This window comes from Schistocerca gregaria, chromosome 1 (genome assembly GCF_023897955.1).
Source record: "Schistocerca gregaria isolate iqSchGreg1 chromosome 1, iqSchGreg1.2, whole genome shotgun sequence".
Classification (NCBI taxonomy): domain Eukaryota; kingdom Metazoa; phylum Arthropoda; class Insecta; order Orthoptera; family Acrididae; genus Schistocerca; species Schistocerca gregaria.
Genome location: NC_064920.1, coordinates 1,080,848,928 through 1,080,874,248, shown reverse-complemented (window position 1 = coordinate 1,080,874,248; position 25,321 = coordinate 1,080,848,928). Strand labels below are relative to the sequence as shown.

Sequence of the window (25,321 nt, the reverse complement as noted above, 5' to 3'; positions counted from 1 at the left end):
ACACCTTCTCCCCCATTCTTTCACTATCTCCTCCTCAATCCAGCCTGCCACCTCTCTGGATGTTGACCATTACATCTCTGATGACTCCATTCACACCTCAGTCTATATTACCACCAACGTCCAGCAGTGTCTGTATTTCTACTGCTGCCATCCCTTCCACCCAAAAAATGCCTCCTATAATGCCTGGTCACACGGAAACAGCATATTTGCAGTGACAAGAACTCCATTGCCTGGTATTCAGAAGATCTCACAAAGACCCTTACAGACAGGCACTATCCTCCAGACCTAGTCCACAAACAGATTTACCATGACATATATCTACATCTACATCTACATTGATAATCTCCAAATAACATTTAAGTGCCTGGCAGAGGGTTCATCGAACCACCTTCACAACTATCTATTATTCCAATCTCATATAGCGCGCGGAAAGAATGAACATCTATATTTTGCCGTATGAGCTCTGATTACCCTTATTCTGTTGTGGTGATTGTTTTTCTGTATGTAGGTCGCCGTCAACAAAATATTTTCGCATTTGGAGCAGAAAGTTGGTGATTGGAATTTGGTGAAAAGATTCCATCGCAACGAAAAACTCCTTTGTTTTAATTATGTCCAGCCCAAATCCTGCATCATTTCAGTGACACTCTCTCCCATATTTCACGATAATACAAAACGTGCTGCCCTTCTTCGAACTTTTTGTATGTACTCTGTCAATCCTATCTGGTAAGGATACCACACCATGCAGCAGTATTCTAAAAGAGGACGGACAACCGTAGTGTAGACAGTCTCGTTAGTAGATCTGTTACATTTTCTAAGTGTCCTGCTAATAAAACGCAGTCTTTGGTTAGCCTCCCCCACAACATTATCTTTGTGTTCCTTCCAATTTAAGTTGTTCATAACTGCAATTCCTATGTATTTAGTTGAATTTATGGCTCGGCCTTTAAATTTGACTGATTTATCATGTAATTAGCACTCGTGTGAATGACCTCACACTTTTCGTTATTTAGGGTCAATTGCAACTTTTTGCACCATTCAGATATCTTTTCTAAATCGTTTTGGAGTGTTTTGATCTTCTGATGACTTTATTGGTAGATAAAGGACAGTGTCATCTGCAAACAATCTATGATGGCTGCTCAGATTGTCTCCCAAATCATTTATATAGATAAGGAACAGCAAAGGGCCTATAACACTACCTTGGGGAAGGTCAGAAATCGCATCTGTTTTACTCAGTGACTTTCCATCAGTTACTACAAACTGTGACCTCTCTAACAGGAAATCACAAATCCAGTCACCTAACTGAGATGATATTCCATAAGCACGCAATTTCACTACAAGCTGCTTGTGTGGTACAGTGTCAAAAGCCTTCCAGAAATCCAGAAATATGGAATAAATCTGAAATCCCTTGTCAATAGCATTGAACACTTCATGTGAATAAATAGCTAGTTGTGTTTCACAAGGGCTTGTGTCAATAGATCATTTTCTTCGAGGTAATTTATAATGTTTGAACACAATGTATGTTACAAAATCCAGCTGCATATCGACGTTAATTATATGGGCCTGTAATTTAGTGGATTACTCCTACCATCTTTCTTGAATATTGTTGTGACCTGTGCACCTTTGCAGTCTTTGGGAACGGATCTTTCATCGAGCGAATAGTTGTATATGGTTGTTAAGTATGGAGCTAACGCATCAGCATACTCTCAGAGGAACCTAATTTATATACAGTCTGGACCAGAAGACTTGCTTTTATTAAGTGACTTAAGTTGCTTCACTACTCCGAGGATATTTACTTCTACGTTACTGATGTTGGCAGCTGTTCTTGGTTCGAATTCTGGAATATTTATTTCGTCTTCTATTGTGAAGGCATTTTGGAAGGCTGCATTTAGTAACTCTGCTTCAGCAGCACTGTCTTCGATAGTATCCCCATTTCAGTCACGCAGAGAAGGCATTGATTGTTTTTTGCTGCTAACATGTGTCACATGCGACCTGAATCTCTTTGGGTTTTCTGCCAGGTTTCGAGAAAAAGTTTTGTTGTGGAAACTATTATAAGCATCTCGCTTTGAAGTCCGCACTAAATTTCGAGCTTCTGTAAACGATCGCATCGCCAATCTTGGGGATTTTGCATCTGTTTAAATTTGGCATGTTTGTTTGTTTCTGCAACAGTATTTTGACCCATTTTGTTTACCAAGTATGATCAGCTCCGTTGTTTGTTAATTTATTTGCTATAAATCTCTCAATTGCTGCCGATACTATTTCTTTGAATTCAAGCCACATCTTGTCTACACTTACATTGTTAATTTGGAAGGAGTGTAGATTCTCTCTCAGGAAGGCGTCAAGTGAATTTTTGTCTGCTTTTTTGAATAGGTATATTTGTTGTTTATTTTTGGAGGATTTGGGGGTTACAATATTCAGTCCTGCTATGACAACCCTCTGTTCACTAATCTCTATATCCATTTTGGTGCTTGTTATTAACTCAGGATAGGTTAAGTGTGTTTTCTCAACCGTTTACTACTCGCGTGGGCTCATGAACTAACCGCTCGAAGCCTCAAGCTGTGTAACCAAGGCCATCACCGCCTGGAACTGAGAACAAAGTGTTACCAACATAGCTCACATGCGCGCACACCAATTGCAGTCTCTGTCCGTACTAAAGACCGTGGAAAACTATACTATGCAGATAAACAGACTATCGGCATGTGCTGCAAAACTCTACTGTAGACATGACGAAAATGCATGAAGTGTATCTAAGAAATTAGATTAACATGCAGAGATTCAAACACCTAACTACCAAAGCACTCAGGTGAAACTAAATTATTCGCTCCTGATAGGAACGCATAATATGTCAAAAAATTGGTTTACTTTCCGATGCAAACTAAAATGCAGAACTGTTAGATAATAAATTAACATGCAGAAACTCAAGAGACTAAACTATTAAAACACACAGATGATGATATAAAATTTGCTCCTGGTTAGGAATTCGTAAAAGTCACAAACTCAGTTACTTCCCTGTTGCTACGTGTGTCTTGGCTTTCTGCTGCTGCCTGGCTCACATCTTCAATCCTCCCCCCTCCCCAAAGAGAAATGAGGAACATCTTACCTAAATCCTTCCCACTTCCCCTAAAGTGGTGTTCTGTCATCCACCCAACCTCCACAACATCCTAGTCCATCCATATGCCACACCCAGGCCCAAGACCCAGGTGCAATACCTGGCTGGTCCACTCACCCAGTAGTTCCTACTCCAGTCTGTCATGGGCTTATCATACCCCAACAGAGGCTAGGCCAGCTGTGACAGCAGCCATGTCGTATACCAGCTCTGCTGCAATTATTGCACAGCCTTATGCGTCAGTATGATTGCCAGCTAGGAGTGCATGAGGCTGAATGGCCACTGCCAAACTGTGGCCAAGAGGAAACTTGACCATCCTGTGGCACAACATGCAGCTGAACATAACATGCTCAATTTCGATGGCTGTTTCACAACCCATGCCATCTGCGTCCTCCCCTCCACCCCAGCTTTTTGGAACCACGCAGGTGAGAGTTATCCTTACAACACATTCTCTGCACCTAAAATTATCCCGGCATTAACTTACAGCAAATCTATTGTTCATCCACTCTCCACCAACAGTTTCTGCCCCCTCTGTCCCATTACCTCCTCCCAATTCACATCCCATCACCCCCCCCCCCCCCCCCCCATTGTGTGCACCCACTGATCTTTTCTCCTTCTCTGCTCCTCTACTTTTCTACTCCTTGCCCCCCCCCCCCCCCCCCTTCCTCCCTCCCCCACAGGCTCCTGATGTGATGTGCCTGGCAACCTTGTCCTGCCACTGCCTGGTACCTGCACGCTCTGCCAGACAGCACACTTCTCTGCCCCCACGTGTACCCTACTATCCCTCTCTGCCTCATTCCGGACTGCTGCTTTCATTCAATGCAACAGTTACATTCTGGCTCTAATGGCCGGAGATAGTGTTCATGTGTGTGAGGTGTTGATGTGTGTGTTTCCTTTTCTGACAAAGGCTATTGCCAAAAACAGTGTAAAACAGTCTGTTTGTTTTGCCAATCTGTAAGTCAACATGTCATTTTTATGGTGAGTAGCAGTCTATCCTTTTCATAATATTCTTGATATTTCAACTTGGAGTTTTCATTGTTACATTTGAACAATATTCAGCAAAGGGCCCAGAAGGCTCCTCTGAAAAAACTCTGCAGTCATTTCAGCAGTTCTGTTTCAGCTAGACTGATAATGATTCTATATGCTATCTCCTTACAAAAACAGGAATACAATTAAATAAACAGGCAAATGTATTAAAGAAATTTACAGAGACAGATGTGCCCTGTGGTTTGATGACGTTGAGCATCCAGCTGAACAATGTGATGCATGAGACCTGAGTGTCTAGCATTTTGTGCAAGCAGCTTGCTCCCACCATCTGGTAGCAGGTTGTGAACTGTAGAGTGCAACTTGTACTCCAACGTACTCAAAGTATGGTATGATTTCAATCAGGCTGTTACTTTAAATGAGTACTTTACTAAGGCTGATCTTCATTGTTCTGGGTTAAATGAAACCTTGGCGCGGAAAAGGTGTGAGTTGTGCTGCCACAGAAGTCTTTGATCACTTATCAAATAGCATTGAAAGTCTGACAGATAATCAATCAGCATTTAAAAATAAATTAAAATAATTTCTGAATGACAACACCTTCTACTCAACAATCAAATTTTTAGATATGAATTAGTAATCACACAATTAAACATGTAAAAAACTTTCGTGAAACTGACATGTTCCACATCATTATGAAGTGTCATATTCATGAGCCATGGAACAATCATTAATCTAATCTAATTTTTTAATCTGTTTCGAACTTGTGCTTACTTTCAGGCGCACACATCAACATGGCAATATTATGCTCATTAGTACATAATGAGGACAGTGTGTCCACATTCATTTGTGAACTTGAAAATGAGTTGGTGGTATGTATGCCAGTGTACTGACTCTCATTCCCCAGATACCATAAATATCATAGGGTATATTCAGACACATGTGATCACTGACATGCTGAGTGGCAAAATATGTTATTTTGAGATGGTGGATACATACATGTAAGACACTAAAGTGGTGATTATACTTTGACAGCATGTACTATTCACTTTCACCGTGGAGAAACTCTGAAATGTTACGGTTTGGGGCACAATCAGATATAATGTATGACATCTGCTGTTAAGTACCGAAAACAATCTGAACAGCAACCATTAACCAATGAGGCTATTAAGAGAGAGAACATTAGAATTAGCATGCACATTCTTAATGAGAATTAAGGAAGAGTCACAGCACAGAATATAGTGCCCTATCTGGAGTAAGAAGACAGAAGGTAATACACTGAAAAGCATGGAAGCTCAAGCAATATAGAGAAGCAGAAAGAATAATAGGAAGTTCTTTGTGGAGGAGGAGGAAGTGGTTGCTTTGAATGAATGGCTACAATAGGAACATACACTCTGAATGTGGCCTTCATTTTTCATTGTCTTAGTGGGATAAACTTAAGTTTTAGAGTACAAATTCTGCACATTAATGTAGAATATATGGTACATACAGAGGCTAAGTAATAAAAATGATTGTACTTTCATTTGTGTCTCTTGTTATGTATGCATGTAGCCAACATTCAGTTTTTCCTTTGTGAGCTAGTGTGATCATGTGGTTTTGGGAAATTGGCTTCAAATATTGTCATTTTAATGTGTTGTATGTGGACTAAACTGGCTGCTGGTATCATTTTCTGTTGTTTATTGGTTGCATAAAAATTTGTGCGCATTAAGGTGGCTATAAATGTAACTACACACTTGAAAAGCACGCATGATCAAGCGTTTCACACAATCGAGCACAAATCCTTCTCACCCCTACACGGCTCAAGCATCCTTGTACAAGCATCAGCTCATATCTGAAATATGTCGAACTTTGATGACTGTGTGTTCGCATGACTGGCCCATAATAGGTAATGACTTTACAGGAAGATGGAATTTTCTGTACTTACTTTGCTGCACTGATGGAAAACATGCTGAGATAGTTTCTTCAGCAGTAAGTCACTCATTGTATATTAATTACAAATATACTCGTAGAATGGACCTACTTACCATAGCAGGTGTAAATTATAGATTTATTGTGTTATATTTTGGCACAGATAGTAGAGTATTGGGTGGTGGTGTTCTTCAGAATAGAGAATTTCGAGGAGATTTAACAATTTGAGAAACTAAGGTTGCAAATAGTTCATGAAAAGTGCCATATGTATTTGCAGGAGATGATGCTTTTACTTTGGAGGTTAATACACTAAAACAATTCAGGCAGTGTGACTTGAACTCTGTAAGAATAAATATTACAGCTACCATTCAGCAGTAGGCATATTATTGAGCACATTTCAGGAATTTTACAGCACTTCTTAGGATTTTCCACACGGCTAGAAATTTGAAAGTAGGCCGGATTGATAAAGTAATAAAAGTAACTGTTGGTTTACATAATTATTTAATGATTATGATGAGTCAAACCCTTGCTTATTGTGAATATCTAGATTGTGGTGATGTGGAGTATGGCAGAATTGATGCTGGCATAACATCGGATAATTTGTACATGTTACCATTACAAAGGTCTGTTGCTGGAAACATTACATTTGATGCTAAGCACATTAAAGAGTTCATGTAGTCCTTTGTAAAGAAGGACAAGTCCCTTGGGTGCAAAATATTGTGCATTGAACTGTATAAAATCAGAATAAGTACAATAAAACTACACATGAAAGTTTTGTGTAAACAAATAAAAGGGTATGAATATAGTAGAGGGAAACATTCCATGTGGGAAAAATATATCTAAAAACAAAGATTCTGTAACTTACCAAATGAAAGCATTGGTACGTTGATAGAGCCAGAAAACACACAGACAGACACACAAATTTCAAGCTTTTGCAAGCCACAGTTAATTCTTCAGGAAAGATGGAAGTAGAGGGAAAGACGAAAGGATGTGGGTTTTAAGGGAGAGGGTAAGGAGTCATTCCAGTCCCAGGAGCGGAAAGACTTACCTTGGGGGGGGGGGGGGGTGGGAAGGGACATGTATACTCGCGTGGACACACACACACACACACACACACACACACACACACACACACACACGGACACAAGCAGACATATATAAAGGCAAAGAGTTTTTGGGCAAACTCTTTGCCTTTATATATGTGTGTGTGTGTGTGTGTGTGTGTGTGTGTGTGTGTGTGTGTGTGTGTGTGTTTTTTGTCGCTATCAATGTACCAACGCTTTCGTTTGGTAAGTTACAGAACCTTTGTTTTTACAAATAACCAGTATTCTGGAAAACGTAGATCACTTATCTTCTAAATTATGTACTAACTGTGAAAGTACCACGGCACTGTTTTTACACCTGATATGCAGCAGCCCCTAATTTATAACTACTTTCCAATCTGCCCCCCCCCCCCCCCCCTCCCCCTACTGTAATTTGATCTCGGTACACAGTGTCCCTTTTTGCTTTATAATGATGCACATTTGTGTTGATATTCCACAGTAAAGTCTGACTTCTACATGAATAAAATCTTCCAACTATACAAAGTTGAAATCACAACTGATGTACGCTTGGGGGAGTCTCCCATTTTTGGCGCACACACTCAATATTCACACACTCAATATTCACACACTCGCATACTTGCACAAGCTTGCATAAAATTTTATCAATCATCAAGCAGCTTCTACAGTCCTGATACTAGTGCACATTTACCCTACACATGCTCAAGCATACTTTCACATGCATGCTTGTCAGGTGTGCAGTTAGGTGTACAGCCACAAATATGATATACCATGTATTTTTTATAATTCTCAAAGCTGTGCATAATGTAATATGTACCAAATTGGTGGTTGTGACCTACATTTGTGATTTCCGCAAATTGGGCAGTAATATTTCATTTGAAACAGTTATTTCTCCTTAATTGCAGTGTATATTATGTGGTTAGTACTACATTTCTACACTGTCCAACTGAAATTTTGTGGCATGTTAGATTTTTGATAGAGAGATTCATAATTCAGGTACTTTTATTATTCATAACTATACATGGTGTGGAAAATTTTGATTTTATCTGCTCCACTCATTAACTTCGATATTTCTTGTTCTGTGTGAATGTACATAGTACTGCTTTGGAATAAAAGTTCATTGATTTTAATTAGAATGGAACCCCAGTGCAAATTCTGTTTCTAGATGCACAATAAGTTTGCCAAATTTTGTGCAACTGGCAACTGATGCAGTTTTGTGTGTTAGATGAACTACTCCCATGGACTTTCTTTCTGTTTTTTTTTTTTTTTTTTTTTAAAAAAAAGCTTGCAAACTACTCGTTCATTTTATTGTGGATGTGTGTCAGTGACAGTAGTAAATGCTGCCACGTACAGAGGAAGCTTTGTGTGAGAGGAGAGCTACACATCGTACACTCATCTTCTTTTACCACCTTCACCATTGTACGCCACACTGAAATAGTTGCAGAAGCAGAGGCACCAATTAATCTTCATTCACTCGTACATGCAGTGAGTAATAGTATCTCTGAGGGAATTGGAGGCAGGAACTCGGAAGAATAAACACTTGTTCTAATTGTGTATACCTGGGTGACTCGTTGAACAAGTTGGAAGCTTTTCTGCCAACAACTGAAGACAAAGTTTGGTGCCAATTACAGACTGTGCCTCATGCTGGAAGAAACAAATGTATGTTGTCTGGGTTCTGAGATCGTACTCCTTTCCTTCCAGGAAAAATCAATCTTGACCATGGTGTTCCAACTAAACTCACATAAGGCGGCATTTTTGCTGGAACCGTCAGCAGACAGGTGGTTTTGAGACATGTGGGAGGCCTGATCTGGAGAATCTATGACAACATTATGCTACAGGACTGAAATTGCAGGGCCACCCTAATTGGCTCAGGGGTGCAGTACACACTATGGTCAGTTACCATTGTTGGTAACTCTGTAAGGAATGCACATGAGGGTTTTTTATGATGGCTCTATCCACTCACAATAAACATTGCTCTGTGGGACTCCAAAACTCTCATATCAATCACCATTCGTAATAGATGAGAATGTTAAGAATTAGTGATCAATTGTAAAATCATTCACAAGAAGTGTCAAGAGTTTATAGTATTATCAAAAAGCAGCAATACTCTTAATTTGGTAGAATTCTGTGGAAAGTAGGCACTTTGTGCCTGGTGACTGCCAGCTTTTAATTATCAAGAGTGTAGTAGGACTGTGGAAGCTGTTGTTTATGCCTGCCATGTTTCATTTAGGTGTACTGATCTCATGCTGCTTGTGCTAGAAACTGGAGGGATCAGTTTCTGGTCCATAGTTGGCACTGCCTATGACTCCTCCTGAGGAAAAATGATTTACTGTTCACAAGTAGAGAAGATATAGACTCAGAGGCAAGCTCCAAAACACAACACATACTTACATCAGATGCACTCTATAAAGCAGGAAGGGCGGGCCCTGCTCCCACTGTCCAGTTCTTCTCTCTGAGTTCACAAACTATACAATATATGCCTAATGTGCAAATATTTCCTTCTCATACTTATTTTTCTATGAATTACAGTGGGGTGACAAAATCATGGAGATATCCCTTTTGCCAGACATAGTGCAGCAGCCTGATGTGTACTGGGCTCAACAAGTTGTTGGAAGTCCCCTGCAGAAATACTGAATCATGCTGCCCCTATGGCCATCGATAATTGCAAAAATGTTGCTGGTGGAGGATTTTGTGCACAGACTGATCTCTCGATTGTGTCCCATAAATATTCGATGGGATTCATGTTGGGCAGACTGGGGACTAAATCATCCATTAGAATTGTCTAGGATTTTCTCCAAACTAATCACTAAAAACTGGTGACACGGTTTGTTGTCATCCATAAAAATTCCATGTTTGGGAACATGAAGTCCATGAATGGCTGCAAGTGGTCTCCAAATAGCCAAATATAACCATTTTCAGTCAATGATTGGTTCAGTTGGAGCTAAGGACTCAGTCTACTCCGTGTAAATACAATCCACACTATTATGGAGCTACTACAAATTTTCAAGGTGCCGTGTTGACGGCTTGTGTCCATGGATTGAAGGGGTGTGCATCACACTCAAACCCTATCAGCAGCTCCTACCAATTGAAACTGGGGCTCATCTGACGAGGCCATAGTTTTCCAGTCACCTAGGGTCCAACCAATATGGTCACGAGCCAGGAGAGGAGCTGCAGCCGATTTCATGTTTTTAGCAAAGGCACTAGCGATGGTTGTCTGCTGCCGTGCTCTATTAATGCCAAGTTTCAACACACAGATATATTCGTCATATGTTCCACATTGATTTCTGCAGCTACTTCACACAGTGTTGCTTGTCTGTTAGCCAGACATCTCTACACAAATGCCGTTGCTCTTGGTCATTAAGTGACGGCCATTGGGGCCACAATCACATTGGAAATCTTTTCACATGAAACACGAGTACAAATGACAGCTCTGTTTAAGCACTGCCCTTTAGTACCTTGTGTATGCAGTACAACCACCACCTGTATATGTGCATATCACTACCCCATGACTTTTGCCATCTCAGTGTATTGTCCAAATCTATCTCCACATTATTTACTGCCAGCCAACTTTGCCCTAAAAAATAACTGACTTACAGTCATAAACCAAGATCTGCCATTCAGCATATGTTAATAGTATTTCTTTCCTTCTTGAGTGCATTTTGGCTTCAGTTGGGAGGCATTTTGCAGCATTCCCAGCTATTTGAGGCCCTGTATATAGTGGTTCTTGGCCACCATACATTGTTCTTATTATGGCAAGTTTCCTGCCTCTTAGTAAACAGTGTTTGTGGCAAACAGGAATGAAATTGTTTCTACTGTTTGCGAGAATACTCTTGCAATCCAATAAACACCTGCTAAGTTCTTAACAACTCGAATATCATCCATTAGTGTCCATGCTGTTTCAAATGCCATTCATTCAGCGATGTGCTTTTTTTATGTTTGCTGCTACTAGACATACTTCACACAGAACCATTGATACCTCCAACTACAGTAGAGGTTAAACATAGCCATTACAAGGTAATGCTATAGCATAGGTCTCACATATGAATTACAAAATGTTACAATATCAATTAAAATAATCAATCTTTGAAAACATAATTTAACTGCATAGGTAAAAAAAATCTACTCATCAAGTGGCAGCAGGAAAAAACACACATAAAGGTTAAAGAAATGTGTAAGGTTGCAAATCCAGTGGCTCCTTCTTCTGGCAGAGGGGTTGAAGGTGAAGTAAGAGGATTTAAGGAAAAGGACTGGCAAGGTTTAGGAAATGGAGAGAGTTTGGAAAAGTCGCTCAGATCCCACATCGGGGGAGACTTACCGGACAGGATGAGAAGAAAAGACTGATTGTTGAGGCTGCACAGGACAAGATTTGAAAATCTGAGAGCATAAAGGTGGAAGATAGGGTAATAAGCAAGACAGTGATACTGACAATCCTCATCGTAAAGTTTATAAGAGCTGAGATTGGGGGGGGGGGGGGGGGGGGCAAAAATAGATAGGTAAGAAAATAAAAGACATAGAAAACTAAAAACCAGACCTGCAAATAGCAAAACATATACTGTCAGAGGGAAAGCCACCTGTGTAATGAAACATGCTGTATACAAATTTTCATGTAAACACTGTTAGGCCTCCTACATTGGTATGACTACCAGCAAGATGCCAATTAGGATGAACGGCCATAGACAGTGGGTGTATACAGACAACACACACTATGCTGTTGCAGAGCATGCTCTACAACATGGTAGTCGTGACCTCAGTGCCTGTTTCAGCATACACGCCATGTAGATTCTTTCCCGCCGACACAAGTTTCTCAGAACTGTGCAGGTGGGAGCTGATGCTGGAATTTGTCCATGGTTCCCGCCACCCACGTGGCAGTAACTTAAATTAATTATTTTCTTTAATTGGTCTTTATCATTTCTTTGTTTCCTTTTAGTTTTCTATATCTTTTATTTTCTGACTTGCTGTTGTTTGCTGTTTTGTATTTACACACTAGTGGAAAAAATACAAATAGAACCAAGACAAATAGTGCAAAAGAATAATAAATGAAAAACATAAACTAAAAAAATGAAAAAAATGAAATGGGGATGTTTTTTAAAGGATTTCGTCTTGCTTTCAGCAGTTAGGATTTATTTTGCGATTGCAATTTCAGCATTAAGCCATTTTCAAGCATAAATCTTGTTCTTGAAAATGTCTTAATGCTGAAATTGGAATCGCGAAATAAAATTCTAATACCTGTAAGCAAGATAATATCCTTTAAAAATTTATAGAGGCTGTGGGCCCATACAACAAGAAAATAAAATTGGAGTAAATTGTTGCTACCTCGTTGTAGGTTATTTCTGGGCTCAGCAAAGAGCAAGATAAAATTATTTTGATCAGGTCGCCATTATGGATCCATCATTTTTAATTCTACAATGCTCACATTAGATTTAATTTCAGCAACATGAAAATTGCTTAACATTTCCTTAGATTTTACAAACGTCTCTAATAACCTGAGCTTAAATGCAATGAATTAATTACTTTTTCTTGTAAAATTTGGTGACGGACAAGATGGCAGATTTCCTTGTAAAAGACACACAGAGTTTTATAAATGCCTAATCTTACTTTTAAGGGATAAAACAACCCCTGGAAAATAATTCACTATACTTGGTTTTGGGGGATTATTTTCGAAAACGTGGAAGTTACCAAATTGTTTGAGATACATTTAACAGTAGTTAAGTCGAGAAAATAGTATAATCACATTTTGTAACAATTTTATAGTTTACAAAATACTACCATAGTGAATGGTTTATGGGTTATTTTCCAAAAATGGAATTTCAAAAGCCATCATTGTTGTACATGATTGTGTTTAGCATCATACTTTCTTTCATTTTTATCATAAAAATTTTGTAAAATTAACTGATGGTAGTGGGGTATTTTGCAAAATATCACTATTGCAAAATGTGATTATACTATCTTTAAGAATGTTATTACCATTAAACTATTTTATCTCTCTCATGGTTTGAGAGATATTAACTTAAAACCAAATATGTCATATTACTTTTTGGAGAGGATGTTTTCACCCTCAAAATTGTGCGTGTGCACGCACGCACACATGCCTGTGCACACACACATGCCTGTGCGCACACACACACACACACACACACACACACACACACACACACACACACACAATTACACACACACACTCTACTGTAAAAGAAATATAATCAACAGTTGACACCAAGGTAGACTGCTTGTGAGTCACTATAACACTGATTTTATACTGTTCAGATGACTTCTATCTGTCCAGATGATTTCTGTCTGTCCAGATGATTTCTGTCTGTCCAGATGATTTCTATGGAGTCTTCCTTGAAAAGCAAATTTTTGTCCTCTGTTAGTGTGTTTCATTTTGCCAATATTTGGTGTATGCATCAGAGGTGATTAACAAAGTGTACGTGTCTGAGGTATAATTGGGGCTTTAACAGCGCACATATGAAAAAATGAAAGAGTGAAAGCTATTCGTAATAATTTGTGAAAAGATCCTGATGGTGCACAGCTTACATTATACCGGTTATTGGAAACTGATGGAAATTTTGTAAGGGACTGATAGGTTGCTCCTCTCTGTTGTACAGAAAAATAGCCAGCAACTTATGTGTGTACATCTTTTATTCATGTTGTTGAAGGAAGATGTAATTTTAGGATGTAATTTGTTTTAATGCCAATAATTTTTGTATTCTGTTCAGATTAACTCACTGTTGTACTGTATAACTAATATTCCCTTAGGTTGTGACCATTTGGGAGTACAACAAGAAACAGTTAAACATAAAGCAGTGCCTTTACGGACATACTGATGCAGTGACATGCCTGGCTGCAAGCCCAGCCTACAATGTGATTGTGTCAGGCTCTCGAGACGCAACAGCTATTGTGTGGGACTTGTCGCGCCGCATCTTTGTTCGGCAGTTACGGGGCCATGCTGCTCCTGTAGCTGCCGTTGCTGTGAATGAACTCACTGTAAGTGGCGCTGTGCTTAAAATCATTACTGTCATTCATCCGTTAATTTATTGTATAATTCAAATGTCAGTGTGTGATGGTTTGCTTTCTGAATGTTTATTTTTTAATCATTAACTTGCATTCCACACAGAGGTATAGTAAATTATGTGAATTTATTATAAATAGGGCAAACATCCTATCCTTGTATAAGCTTTTCCAGTTGTTGCTTTGTCTACTGTTTCCTTCCTTCTCCGTGTTGTCCTTCATCCCACTGGCACTGATATTTGCTCCCTTTATCCACAGTTTTCTGTTCTCTGGGTAATAAACTTTAGTCATTACTTTCATTCACCTATAAGTTTTTGTCCACACCATTTAGATTTTTTGCATATTGATCATATTACTGCCATTTTTCTGAAGCATAACATCCCAACAAGCAATTACAAAAAATAATTGCAAGAGTAATAACAACATGCAAGAGTAATGGCAACATGGTATGACCATCAAGGCGGTGAGTTACCTTGATTAAGAAACTTTTTCATCATTCAGGAAGTGTATGGGTCAGATGTTGAACTATTCAAATCTAAAATTTATGTGATTTCTCCAAATCAGTTAAGGAGAATTCTTGGATGGTTTCCTTAGGAAGGATGAGGCTGATGTCTTTCACCATCCTTGCCCAATACAGGCTTGTGTTCAGTCTGTATGAAATTGACAGGCACATCTCATTAAACTCTTATTGCGGCTCCATTCCTTCTTTCCAAGAGCCATTTCCTCATAGGTCTCTGTTGAGCAGCCACTCATTCTTGACGTGCAACAACTAACAATGCATCTCTCATTCAGTACTCATATATGGCAGTAAATTAAGTACAACTCACCACTCACCTTTTGCTGCTGCACTTGCTCTTTGTAAGATGATAACCATAGCATCATGTAATGGTAACACAAAATCATGGAATTAACTTTTAACTCTGTGTAATCTGTTCATTCAAAGCACTTCTAATGTTGCCGACAAGGCATTTGCTTTGCAAACCTAAATATTAAATTTTAATAGTATTCAACACCATGAGAAACATCATTACAGAACAGAATCACGTCTAGAACATTTTTGTCCACAATTCCAATTAGATACAGCCTATGATAAGGCCTGTTCCCTCGTTATTAACTGTTAAATATGTATTAGTCAAAGTTTCACACTAAATTCATAATTTCAACTGGTTTGTGAGTGAAGAAAAGTGCTGCATGACTTAATCGCAGTCTGCTTCTTCTTGTTTTTCACTAATAACTTTATATCTCGGGTATTGTTTCAGTTTTGTCAAAGAAATTTTCATTGTTGCAATAAATGTTTCTGCTCAAGTAATAAGGATAACATTTTTGTTTAATTAAACACTATTTTGTAACATAACTTTTATCTTTGCATCTGACATCCTTGAGAGTTAACATTACCAGTTTTTTTAATTGTCACATTTAGATTCAGGTTTCTCATAACCATTTTAATCTCAGAGCACTTGTTTTCTCTAATGACCAACCCATACAATACAATATTCAAATGGAACCATAATTTATAACTGTATTAACTATATTCTGTTTCTACAACTGTTTTGGGTTCGAAATGGGACTAACAGGTATAATTCTGATGTATTTTCACATCTGAGGATGTCATTAGTAGTTTTGTTTATACATTAAATGAGAATCCTTGATCTTTTTGAATTTCAATTTTGAACTTTACATGCGGTATTTTTCCAGAGTGTGAAGTGTTTTATTAATAGTTGTAATTTTGGACTTGCAGGGTGAGATAGCAACCTGTGCAGGGACATGGTTACATTTGTGGAGTATTAATGGCGACGAGCTTGCAAGTGTCAATACATGTGTTGGCAGAGCAGATAGAATGCAGCAAATACTGTGTGTTGCATTTTCTCAGACCCACGAGTGGGACTCGCAGAATGTGATCATGACTGGCTCGACAGATGGTGTGGCGAGGGTAAGTAAATAAACGTACTGTGTTAATGCTAAAAATACTTAAATACTAAAATAAAGAATTCTGCAAAAAAAAATTGTCCGTGCATAGCATGTACTGCTGGATGTTTATGCTAATCCAGGCTTTTCTCTTTTTAATGTTTCTATTTGACATTCTCATTTTTTGGGTCTATGGAACGAAAATGGAATCTGATCTGATCTAATCCAGGGAAACGATCGGAGGTCACAATTTTTCTCTAGGCATATTATGTAATTGACAGTATGTTGTTGTTGTGGTCTTCAGTCCTGAGACCAGTTTGATGCAGCTCTCCATGCCACTCTATCCTATGCAAGCTTCTTCATCTCCCAGTACCTACTACAATCTACATCCTTCTGAATCTGCTTGGTGTATTCATCTCTTGGTCTCCCTCTACAATTTTTACCCTCCACACTGCCCTCCAATACTAAATTGTTGATCCCTTGATGCCTCAGAACATTTCCTATCAACCAATCCCTTCTTCTGGTCAAGTTGTGCCACAAACTTCTCTTTTCCCCAATCCTATTCAATATTTCCTCATTAGTTATGTGATCTACCCATCTAATGTTCAGCATTCTTTTGTAGCACCACATTTCGAAAACTTCTATTCTCTTCTTGTCCAAGCTAGTTATCGTCCATGTTTCACTTCCATACATGGCTACACACCAAACAAATACTTTCAGAAAAGACTTCCTGATATATAAATCTATATTCGATGTTAACAAATTTCTCTTCTTCAGAAATGCTTTCCTTGCCATTGCCAGTCTACATTTTATATCCTCTCTACTTCGACCATCATCAGTTATTTTGCTCCCCAAATAGCAAAACTCCTTTACTACTTTAAGTGTCTCATTTCCTAATCTAATTCCCTCAGCATCACCCGACTTAATTCTACTACATTCCATTATCCTCGTTTTGCTTTTGTTGATGTTCATCTTATATACTCCTCTCAAGACGCTGTCCATTCCATTCGACTGCTCTTCCAAGTCCTTTGCTGTCTCTGACAGAATTACAATGTCATCAGCGAACCTCAAAGTTTTTATTTCTTCTCCATGGATTTTAATATCTACTCCGAATTTTTCTTTTGTTTCCTTTACTGCTTGCTCAATATGCACATTGAATAACATCGGGGAGAGGCTACAACCCTGTCTTACTCCCTTCCCAACCAGTGCTTTCCTTTCATGTCCCTCGACTATTATAACTGCCATCTGGTTTCTGTACAAATTGTAAATAGCCTTTCGCTCCCTGTATTTTACCCCTGCCACTTTTAGAATTTGAAAGAGAGTATTTCAGTCAACATTGTCAAAAGCTTTCTCTAAGTCTACAAATGCTAGAAACGTAGGTTTGCCTTTCCTTAATCTTTCTTCTAAGATAAGTCATAGGGCCAGTATTGCCTCACGTGTTCCAGTATTTCTACGGAATCCAAACTGATCTTCCCCGAGTTCAGCTTCTACTAGTTTTTCCATTTGTCTGTAAAGAATTCGTGTTAGTATTTTGCACTGTGGCTTATTAAATTGATGGTTCGGTAATTTTCACATCTGTCAACACCTGCTTTCTTTGGGATTGGAATTATTATATTCTTCTTGAAGTCTGAGGGTATTTCGCCTGTCTCATACATCTTGTTCACCAGATGGTAGAGTTTTGTCAGGACTGGCTCTCCCAAGGTCGTCAGTAGTTCCAATGGAATGTTGTCTACACCGGGGCCTTGTTTCGCTCAGGTCTTTCAGTGCTCTGTCAAACTCTTCACGTAGTATAGTATCTCCCATTTCATCTTCATCTACATCCTCTTCCAAGCTTAAATGGGAAGTTTAAATTTTCGTCTTATCATATCATTGACCAGTCGACGAGCACATAAATGATTGTGAAATTATTGCTGTTGCTGAGCTTTCAAACAATGACCTTTTTCAGAACTAACAAACAAAAACATACAAATTCTTGGTGACATGCGTTCTGTTACTGCTGCTAAAATGTTAGTTGCTCCACTCTCAGTTGCTGTTACTTTTCATTGGTATATTTTACTTTCTCACACTTCCAGTACCTGATCTATTTTATAATATTTTCAAAGCCAGATCATGAGGGCTTGTGACGATGAGGATACCTTTCAGCATACAATCACTCCACTGCTTAGTGACATTCAGCAGAAACAAAAACAAGTTTCTCTTTCTTGACACTCGTACAAGTAGCTCCTGAGCAAGTTGTCTTTTCGCTACATCAGCAGAGCACAAGTGAACCATACCTGAGTGACATGTGGTGTTCTATTTGATATAGCAAGGCATATTAAATGTGAAATGTCATTTCCTAATCGTGAGACGGTAGTATGTGGTACTGTTATCTTTTTACTATTTAATAAAGTTTCACATGTGTTATATCGTTGAACCTTTTCCTTTTGGCTTTTTCAAAGGTCACAGAAAAACATATGTAACTGTATAAAAAATGCCTGTCGTAATTCACCGCCTACAAATGTTAAAACTCACTTGCATACTGTTGTATATGTGTCAACTGTGCCACTGTTCTGTTGGTTGGTAGTGATCAACTGCCACCAGTGTAGCTTGCGAGTGCTCTGCTGTAGGCGAGACAGTATGTTGATAAGTGGGAATGTGTGTTAACAACTGTCCGTGTAGTGTCAGAAAGAACTACACACCTAAACAATGCAAGCCCAGTAACTGCATTTATTACAACAGGTAATAGGAGTGTAGAACTCTGGTATAACTGAACACAAACAGCACTTTCTGAAGCAGGTAACTTCTAGTAACTATGTCTGCAACCTGACAAAAAAGTGCAAGTCTGATAGTATAAATTAACTTGTAAGAGAAACTAAGTTGTATTCCAAGATGACTTCCAGTAGGTCCAGTGTACTGATGGCCATACAACTCACTGATGACTGGCATAGATGGTAGCTCGCTAGCTTTTTAGAGCGGACTCCAACTGTGGACTGGTCATGTTGTGAACTGGTCATGTCATGAATTTACTGTGAACTGATTATAGAGTGACTATAGGGGCCCAGCAGAGCCGGTTATTTTATTGCACGATGAACATAGTCAGTCTGCACGATTGGCAGCCAATGGCAGGGTTGATAAACTGCTTATTCATTGATGTCCTCCAGCGTTTGATTAGCTTCTGGGGAAGGCTGGCAAAGTATTTCCACTGGCTAAGGCGCCCTCTTGAAGTGGCCATCAATGTCAGCCTTGCCAAATAGCTGTATCTGCCAATTATGCAATCTGTGATACCATGCTATACAAAGGGATGTCATCTGGGTGGCACAGGAGAATGTAACAGGTACGTCAAGGGAAGAAACCACATTGCTGCTGTAACTTAATGAAAACCATGCCTCGGCACATTAACGTGTTCTGGATGAAAACTGCTGCCCATTAAACATGCAACACCAGGAAGGGCAGCAAGTAACGAAATCTTACTTATGGGAAATCTGGAATAGAATGACAACTATGTGGGACTGACAGATTGGTAGTTGCCGCACAGAGGAGACTAGATTTGCAGTCAGTCTGACTTTTGACGCTAGGGCCTTAGGGCCTGGAGGCCTACCCCTCTCTCTCTCTCTCTCTCTCTCTCTCTCTCTCTCTCTCTCTCTCTCTCTCTCTCCCCCTCTCTCTCTTTCTCTCAAAGGTTGTAGGTGATTGTGGAGTGTAGAGCGTGTGAAATTCAGAACTCAGAGCTGCCACCCGTGCCAGCAACAACAGCATTGGCTCTAATGCCGCTGAACATTGAGACGAACTGTGCTCGGGATCCATCAAGGCAAGCAGTGTATCGGCCACCGTACTGAAAGGCCGGTGCTCCAGATGTCATTGCAAAGACTGGCCAATTTTCTGACTCAGTCTGCGTCGCCAAACAAACAGTGTCTCCCTTTTGGCAACAGTGGTGTGCCGCTGCTGCCGTCCTTCATTGCACTGAATACGTCCCTCCTGAATCCATAAATTCCATATTGACATGACAGTGTCTGCTTACGTGGAAACAGAGAGGTCACAGAATCAGATCCCGGCTAGACCACAGAATTTTCAATCTGTGTTCTAACCTAGCCTTCAGCTTTAAACTTGTGAACAGTCACCAGAAATGACACCAATTAGTTAACTCTAGAAAGAATCTTGTTCATTTTCACTCATGGTCATGTTTTTTATTCTCACTTAGGAGTAGGTCCAGATATATTTTCCATTTTGGCAACAAAACTTTATCTTTGATATCATGCAGACTTGTATTGCCAAACTTTTTATTACAGCCTTGTCTGATTTAGATGGAGTATGAAAATTGTACAAAAACTGTGACAAAACTGCCTCAAAAAAACTGCTCCATGACTAGTTTGTAACTGATACACAGACTGGTCTAGCACTGGTGCTTGTATGAACAAATAACAATTAGCAACATTTTATACATCATAGTCATGGTCAATTTTTCTTAGTTATAGTGAAGAATTAAATAGTCATATTATTCAAAGGGTGTCAGCAAGTTCTGTATAGATGAAGAAAACATTCAAAATAATTTGTTGTACTGAATACTGATTTCTTCTACATAACAGTTTATGAAATTCGATTTCAAAATAGTGAACTAAGAAATATACAACTTATAAATAAACTACTTAAGTATTTCCCAAAACTGGGTATAGTCATCAGTGAGTATAAGCAATCATTAATTATATAAAAGTGTCCACATTCAGTCTCTGGATCACTTTCCTTTATTTCCACGTGACTGATTTTGAGCCAACTGCCAATCCTCAGATCTATCACAAATTAAATTACAGTTGGTTCAAGCTACAAATGGTTTAAGATTTAAGTTTAGAAAGCTTCAAAATTCTTATGAAATTAGTTGCACAACTATAGTATTGTAAATAACTTCTTTAGAATTTCAGAGCTTTTGGTACTTAATTTTTAAACCATTTGTAGTTTGAACCAACTGTAATGTAATTTTCATAATAGGATTGGTGCGCGCGCACCTGCACACGCACACATATCCACTGTCTCTGGACACAGCGGCCACACACTCTCTCTCTCTCTCTCTCTCTCTCTCTCTCTCTCTCTCTCTCTCTGTGTGTGTGTGTGTGTGTGTGTGTGTGTGTGTGTGTGTGTGTGCGCTTTCTACTTCAAGATAAACTACAAATTGATATCAAAGGCTACAACCTGTCTTTTACATCTACCTACATTGCAATTACTTTTTACTTTCCAGTTTACTCATAACTGTCCTATTATGTTCCATGTACATTTTCGGTAAACGACATCTGAAGACTTTACTTGGAGTATTTTCTATTTTAACTGCTTTAGTTGTGTGTGGAGAATCAACCAGTACTTACTTCAATAGACACTGAAACTACTTCTAAACCAGCATAGACCTCATAGGGGACCATGTCATTGACCATTAATTTGACTTAACAAATTTGAATTAATTGAGTTACAGTTCTCCAATCTCATATGCAAGTGCTTATATACTTGATTCTTGACTCTCCTATATTTTTAGGTATGTTATAGCCTTCATTCTCTAATATAAATACACAATCATTTTATTGAAATTGCTTTCAGTTGGCTAAAACTTTTCCGTATGAGTGTACAAGCAATCATTTAGTTATTATTGTTTTCTAATTTATTGTATCAGGAATGAATATTGACAGGATCTCCTCCTCAATCTCAATGTTTGGAGATTGCACAAAACACAAAGGATTCGGCTAATGATCAATACTTTATACAGTCACTCAAATAAGCAGTATTTTGAAAATAACTGTTGTAAACCTTTTACATTTAATGAACTACATAATATACTGACAACCATGGTGTGTGTCTAAGTATCAGACTGTAATTCTTGATGTTCATTTCAGAATAAGGAAATGCCTGTGATTTGAATTTCATTCTTTATTAATTTTTTTGCAAAATTGTGGTTTTTCTATTTGTGCAGTACTTTTTGTCATGTTCCACAGGGGACACATTTCTTACCTTTCCTCAAGTTTTCTCTTTGCTTTGTGTAATTTATACATTTTATTATTGTGAAACAATTTTTGAATTAACATTTTACGTCTTTCTGATGTGGTTTACCGATTTCAGATGTGGTCCATTGATTATGTCCAAGTACCAAAAGAAGAAACAAGACCACTGGTGAAAGAAGGAAGTGATAGTAATCTGGTGTCAGAGGTTGCAGACGTGGATTCCAGTGACGGCAAACCGTGTGCACCCACTGACACCAGGAACATTTGCGTCCAAGATCTAGTGAAGCAAATGAGTATATCAGCTGACTTTACAGCAGACTCCCAAGGTATGGATAACTTTGAGGTACAAGAGTACATAGTTCCTCAATATTTGATCATTACATCTAAACAGCTTTCACTGTTTTCTTGCCTCATTAGCTTTAAAGGATCATCAATTTTTTTGATGAGTTTCCAGCATTATTTTCAGGAGCTATCATAATCGGTGTTCTGGTGGTACAGGTGTTTTACGTGCCACGATTGACCATATTACATTGTGATCATATCATGCAAAAATCAAGGAATTTACACACCACCAGAGATGAAGGGAAGCCAGTAGCATCATTGATGTAGTTGGAAAGTAAACAAGTACTCATAACATTCTTTAGGCTGTCAGCATCAAGAGAGAAAAAAGAGAGGTGTAGTCCCAGTCTTGGTCCTTTTTAAAAAACACCCTAACGATAGTTTTGTGTACGAGGTGGGCTTTTTAAGTAAGTACCATTTTGAAATTAAAAAAAGACATACTGAGATATCTCAATAATTGTATTTTTACATGAAAGCCTGTACCTTAATCTACGCACTAATGCCATTACAGTCTGATTCTTCCTTGTTTACATTGTGTACTGAGTGTTTTAAGATGCCTCTGATAATCGCGAGTCCCACCGACTGCGAAGTACGGGCTGTTATAGTATTTCTTAGTGCTAAAGGCCTAAAAGCGATTGATATTCATCGTGTGATCTGTGCAGTTTACGGAGAAAACATTATGAGTGATGGAATGGTAAGAAAGTGGGCATGATGAACAATGGAGTCGTTAATGAAAATTTGGTGCAGGAAGTGGACAATAAGGTGAGAGAAAACAGATGCTTTATGATTTCCTACTTGCAGGATGACTTTCCTAATGTTTCTAGTAGTGTTTTGTATGGCATTGTGACTGAACACTTGCACTACTGAAAATTGTGTGCACCTTGGGTACTGAAAATGTTGACGGATGTGCATAAAACCAAACATTTAGACAGTGCATTGACTTTCCTTGAGCGGTACCACAATGACAGTGAGGATTTCTTAAGTCAAATTGTTACGGGCGATGAAACATCGGTGGCCTATGTCACACCAGAGTCAAAGCAACAGTCCATGGAAGTTGAGCAAGGGCATCGTTTTACTGCAAGACAATGCCCGACCGCATGTGGCGAGTCAGACCAAAGATCTCATCACATCTTTTCGATGGGAAACTCTAAATCATCCTCTGTACAGCCCTGATCCTGTGCCCAGTGACTACCACCTGTTCCAACACCTGAAGAAACACCTGGGCGGTCAGTGTCTTCAAGACAATGACGAAGTCAAATCAGTGGTGGTCCAGTGGTTAACAAGTCAGGCAGTAGACTTCTATGAAGAAGGTATTCAAAAACTGGTATAATGTTATGACAGGTGCCTCAACATTGACTGAAATTATGTAGAAAAGTAGATTAAGGTACAGGCTTTCATGTAAAAATAAAATTATTGAGATATCTCAGCACATCTTTTTTTAATTTCAAAATGGTACTTACTTAAAAAACACGCCTCGTATTTGCTTATGAGGCTGTAGGTTGAAAACAGTTTGGAATCACTCACACTGGCAGTAAAACAAAGACCGGTCGACAGTTCCTGAGGTTGATGGTAGTTGAGATCATGAAATGAATGACTAGCAAAAAACAAAGTCCATAGCTTAGCAAACTCATTATATGCATACACAAACATTCCAGCAGCGAGCAGCTCGAATAAAAACATAATACAGGCAAGGTCAGACACCCTACTAATTAGTGGTGTGTACTTAAGTTTTCAGTGAACTAGCAACACTGACTGGCAAGTGTGGGGCTGCAACATTTATCAGCACTCTCACGTCAGTAAACAGGCCCACATAATATGTTTTCTGCTATTCATGCAACCTCCACGGCAGCAAGCTGCGGCTGGAGTATTCCGACTCTGTGACCTGTCCGCCATATCCATACTGAGGCTACGAGTAGTATTCGAAACATTTATCTGATTCTAACCACACTTCCCCCCCCCCCCCCCCCCCCTTCCTGCCCCCACTTTTAATCAGCACTTGGGGTTCAAAATGGCCCAGCCTGTGCTGACTTCATTGAGGATAGTTTAGGGGGGGATGGGGGGAGAGAAGTGCGGAAATCCCCTCCAAAGTGGTTGTTTCTTAGTGTGACCTGCCAGATCAGATGCCAACTCAGGCAGTGGGTTTCCCAGTTGATCAGTGGGATTTGGGTCGCAACTTGGTCTTGCCTAAGGGAGTGGATGCTGACTATATTGGAGATCAGGATGACTTGGCCTCCATGGGCACCTGAAAACGCTCCACCTCTGTTGATTGTGTGGGGAGGCGTAACTGGTGTTGGCTAGAGCTTGTGGTGGCTTATGGGATGGAAGTGGTTCCAACTCCATTGCCTCCAATTGCTGGTCACTGTCAATCTGCTGTTGACGCCTAAGACAGAGCTGAGGTTGCAGGGGCAGCAGACAGGCTGTTGGGTAGTGAAACTGTTGTTCCGCTATTGTTATTTTGTAATAAAACCTGGCATAGTTCAAATAAAGTAGTCACTTTTTTGTATATATATATAATAGTTAAATTCCTTCAGGTGGCTTCAGTTGTCTAATATGAGTATGATTCCAATAATGCCGTTTGTTGGATGCAGAAGTTCCGCTGTTCACCGTGTCTGTCTCAATTTGGGTGTTTCTAATACCATTTTTCTTTCTGGATGTGCTTGCTTGCTGCTACTTGATATAAAAAGTAATATGAAAAACTCATAAGTTCATCATTCACTTTCGATTTATTTCACAGGGAAGTACAACTTTGTTCCACGACTGCGTATCAACCGACTACAGCCGACTCTACAAGTGACAAAAAATGACTCTAGCTTCAAAGATATTCCACACGACACCCAAACTTCCGCTTGTAATAAGTCTCTTTGATATTGTCCGTCATATCCACCAATATCAATCAATATATTGCAATTTTTAAACATAATAGTAAATTAACATAAAAAATAAGTAGATTATAATTTATAAAAATTCCGACAAAAATATAAGAGAAAAACATTCACCACTTTGCCCACTAAATTCAGTATCGATAACTTCAGTTGAAAATAATACATCTCCCAGATCCATTACAG

General features: G+C 39.0%; 1 protein-coding gene across 1 annotated transcript in view; it reads left to right on the top strand.

Annotated features, from left to right (window-relative positions):
* Positions 1-25,321, top strand: part of LOC126281874 (WD repeat and FYVE domain-containing protein 3) — a 289,780-nt gene that overhangs the window by 241,455 nt on the left and 23,004 nt on the right. The window contains exons 50-52 of the mRNA XM_049981155.1: positions 13,807-14,034; positions 15,797-15,988; positions 22,036-22,243. Of these exons, the coding sequence (XP_049837112.1) occupies positions 13,807-14,034; positions 15,797-15,988; positions 22,036-22,243 (628 nt within the window). The remainder of the gene's footprint in view (positions 1-13,806; positions 14,035-15,796; positions 15,989-22,035; positions 22,244-25,321) is intronic.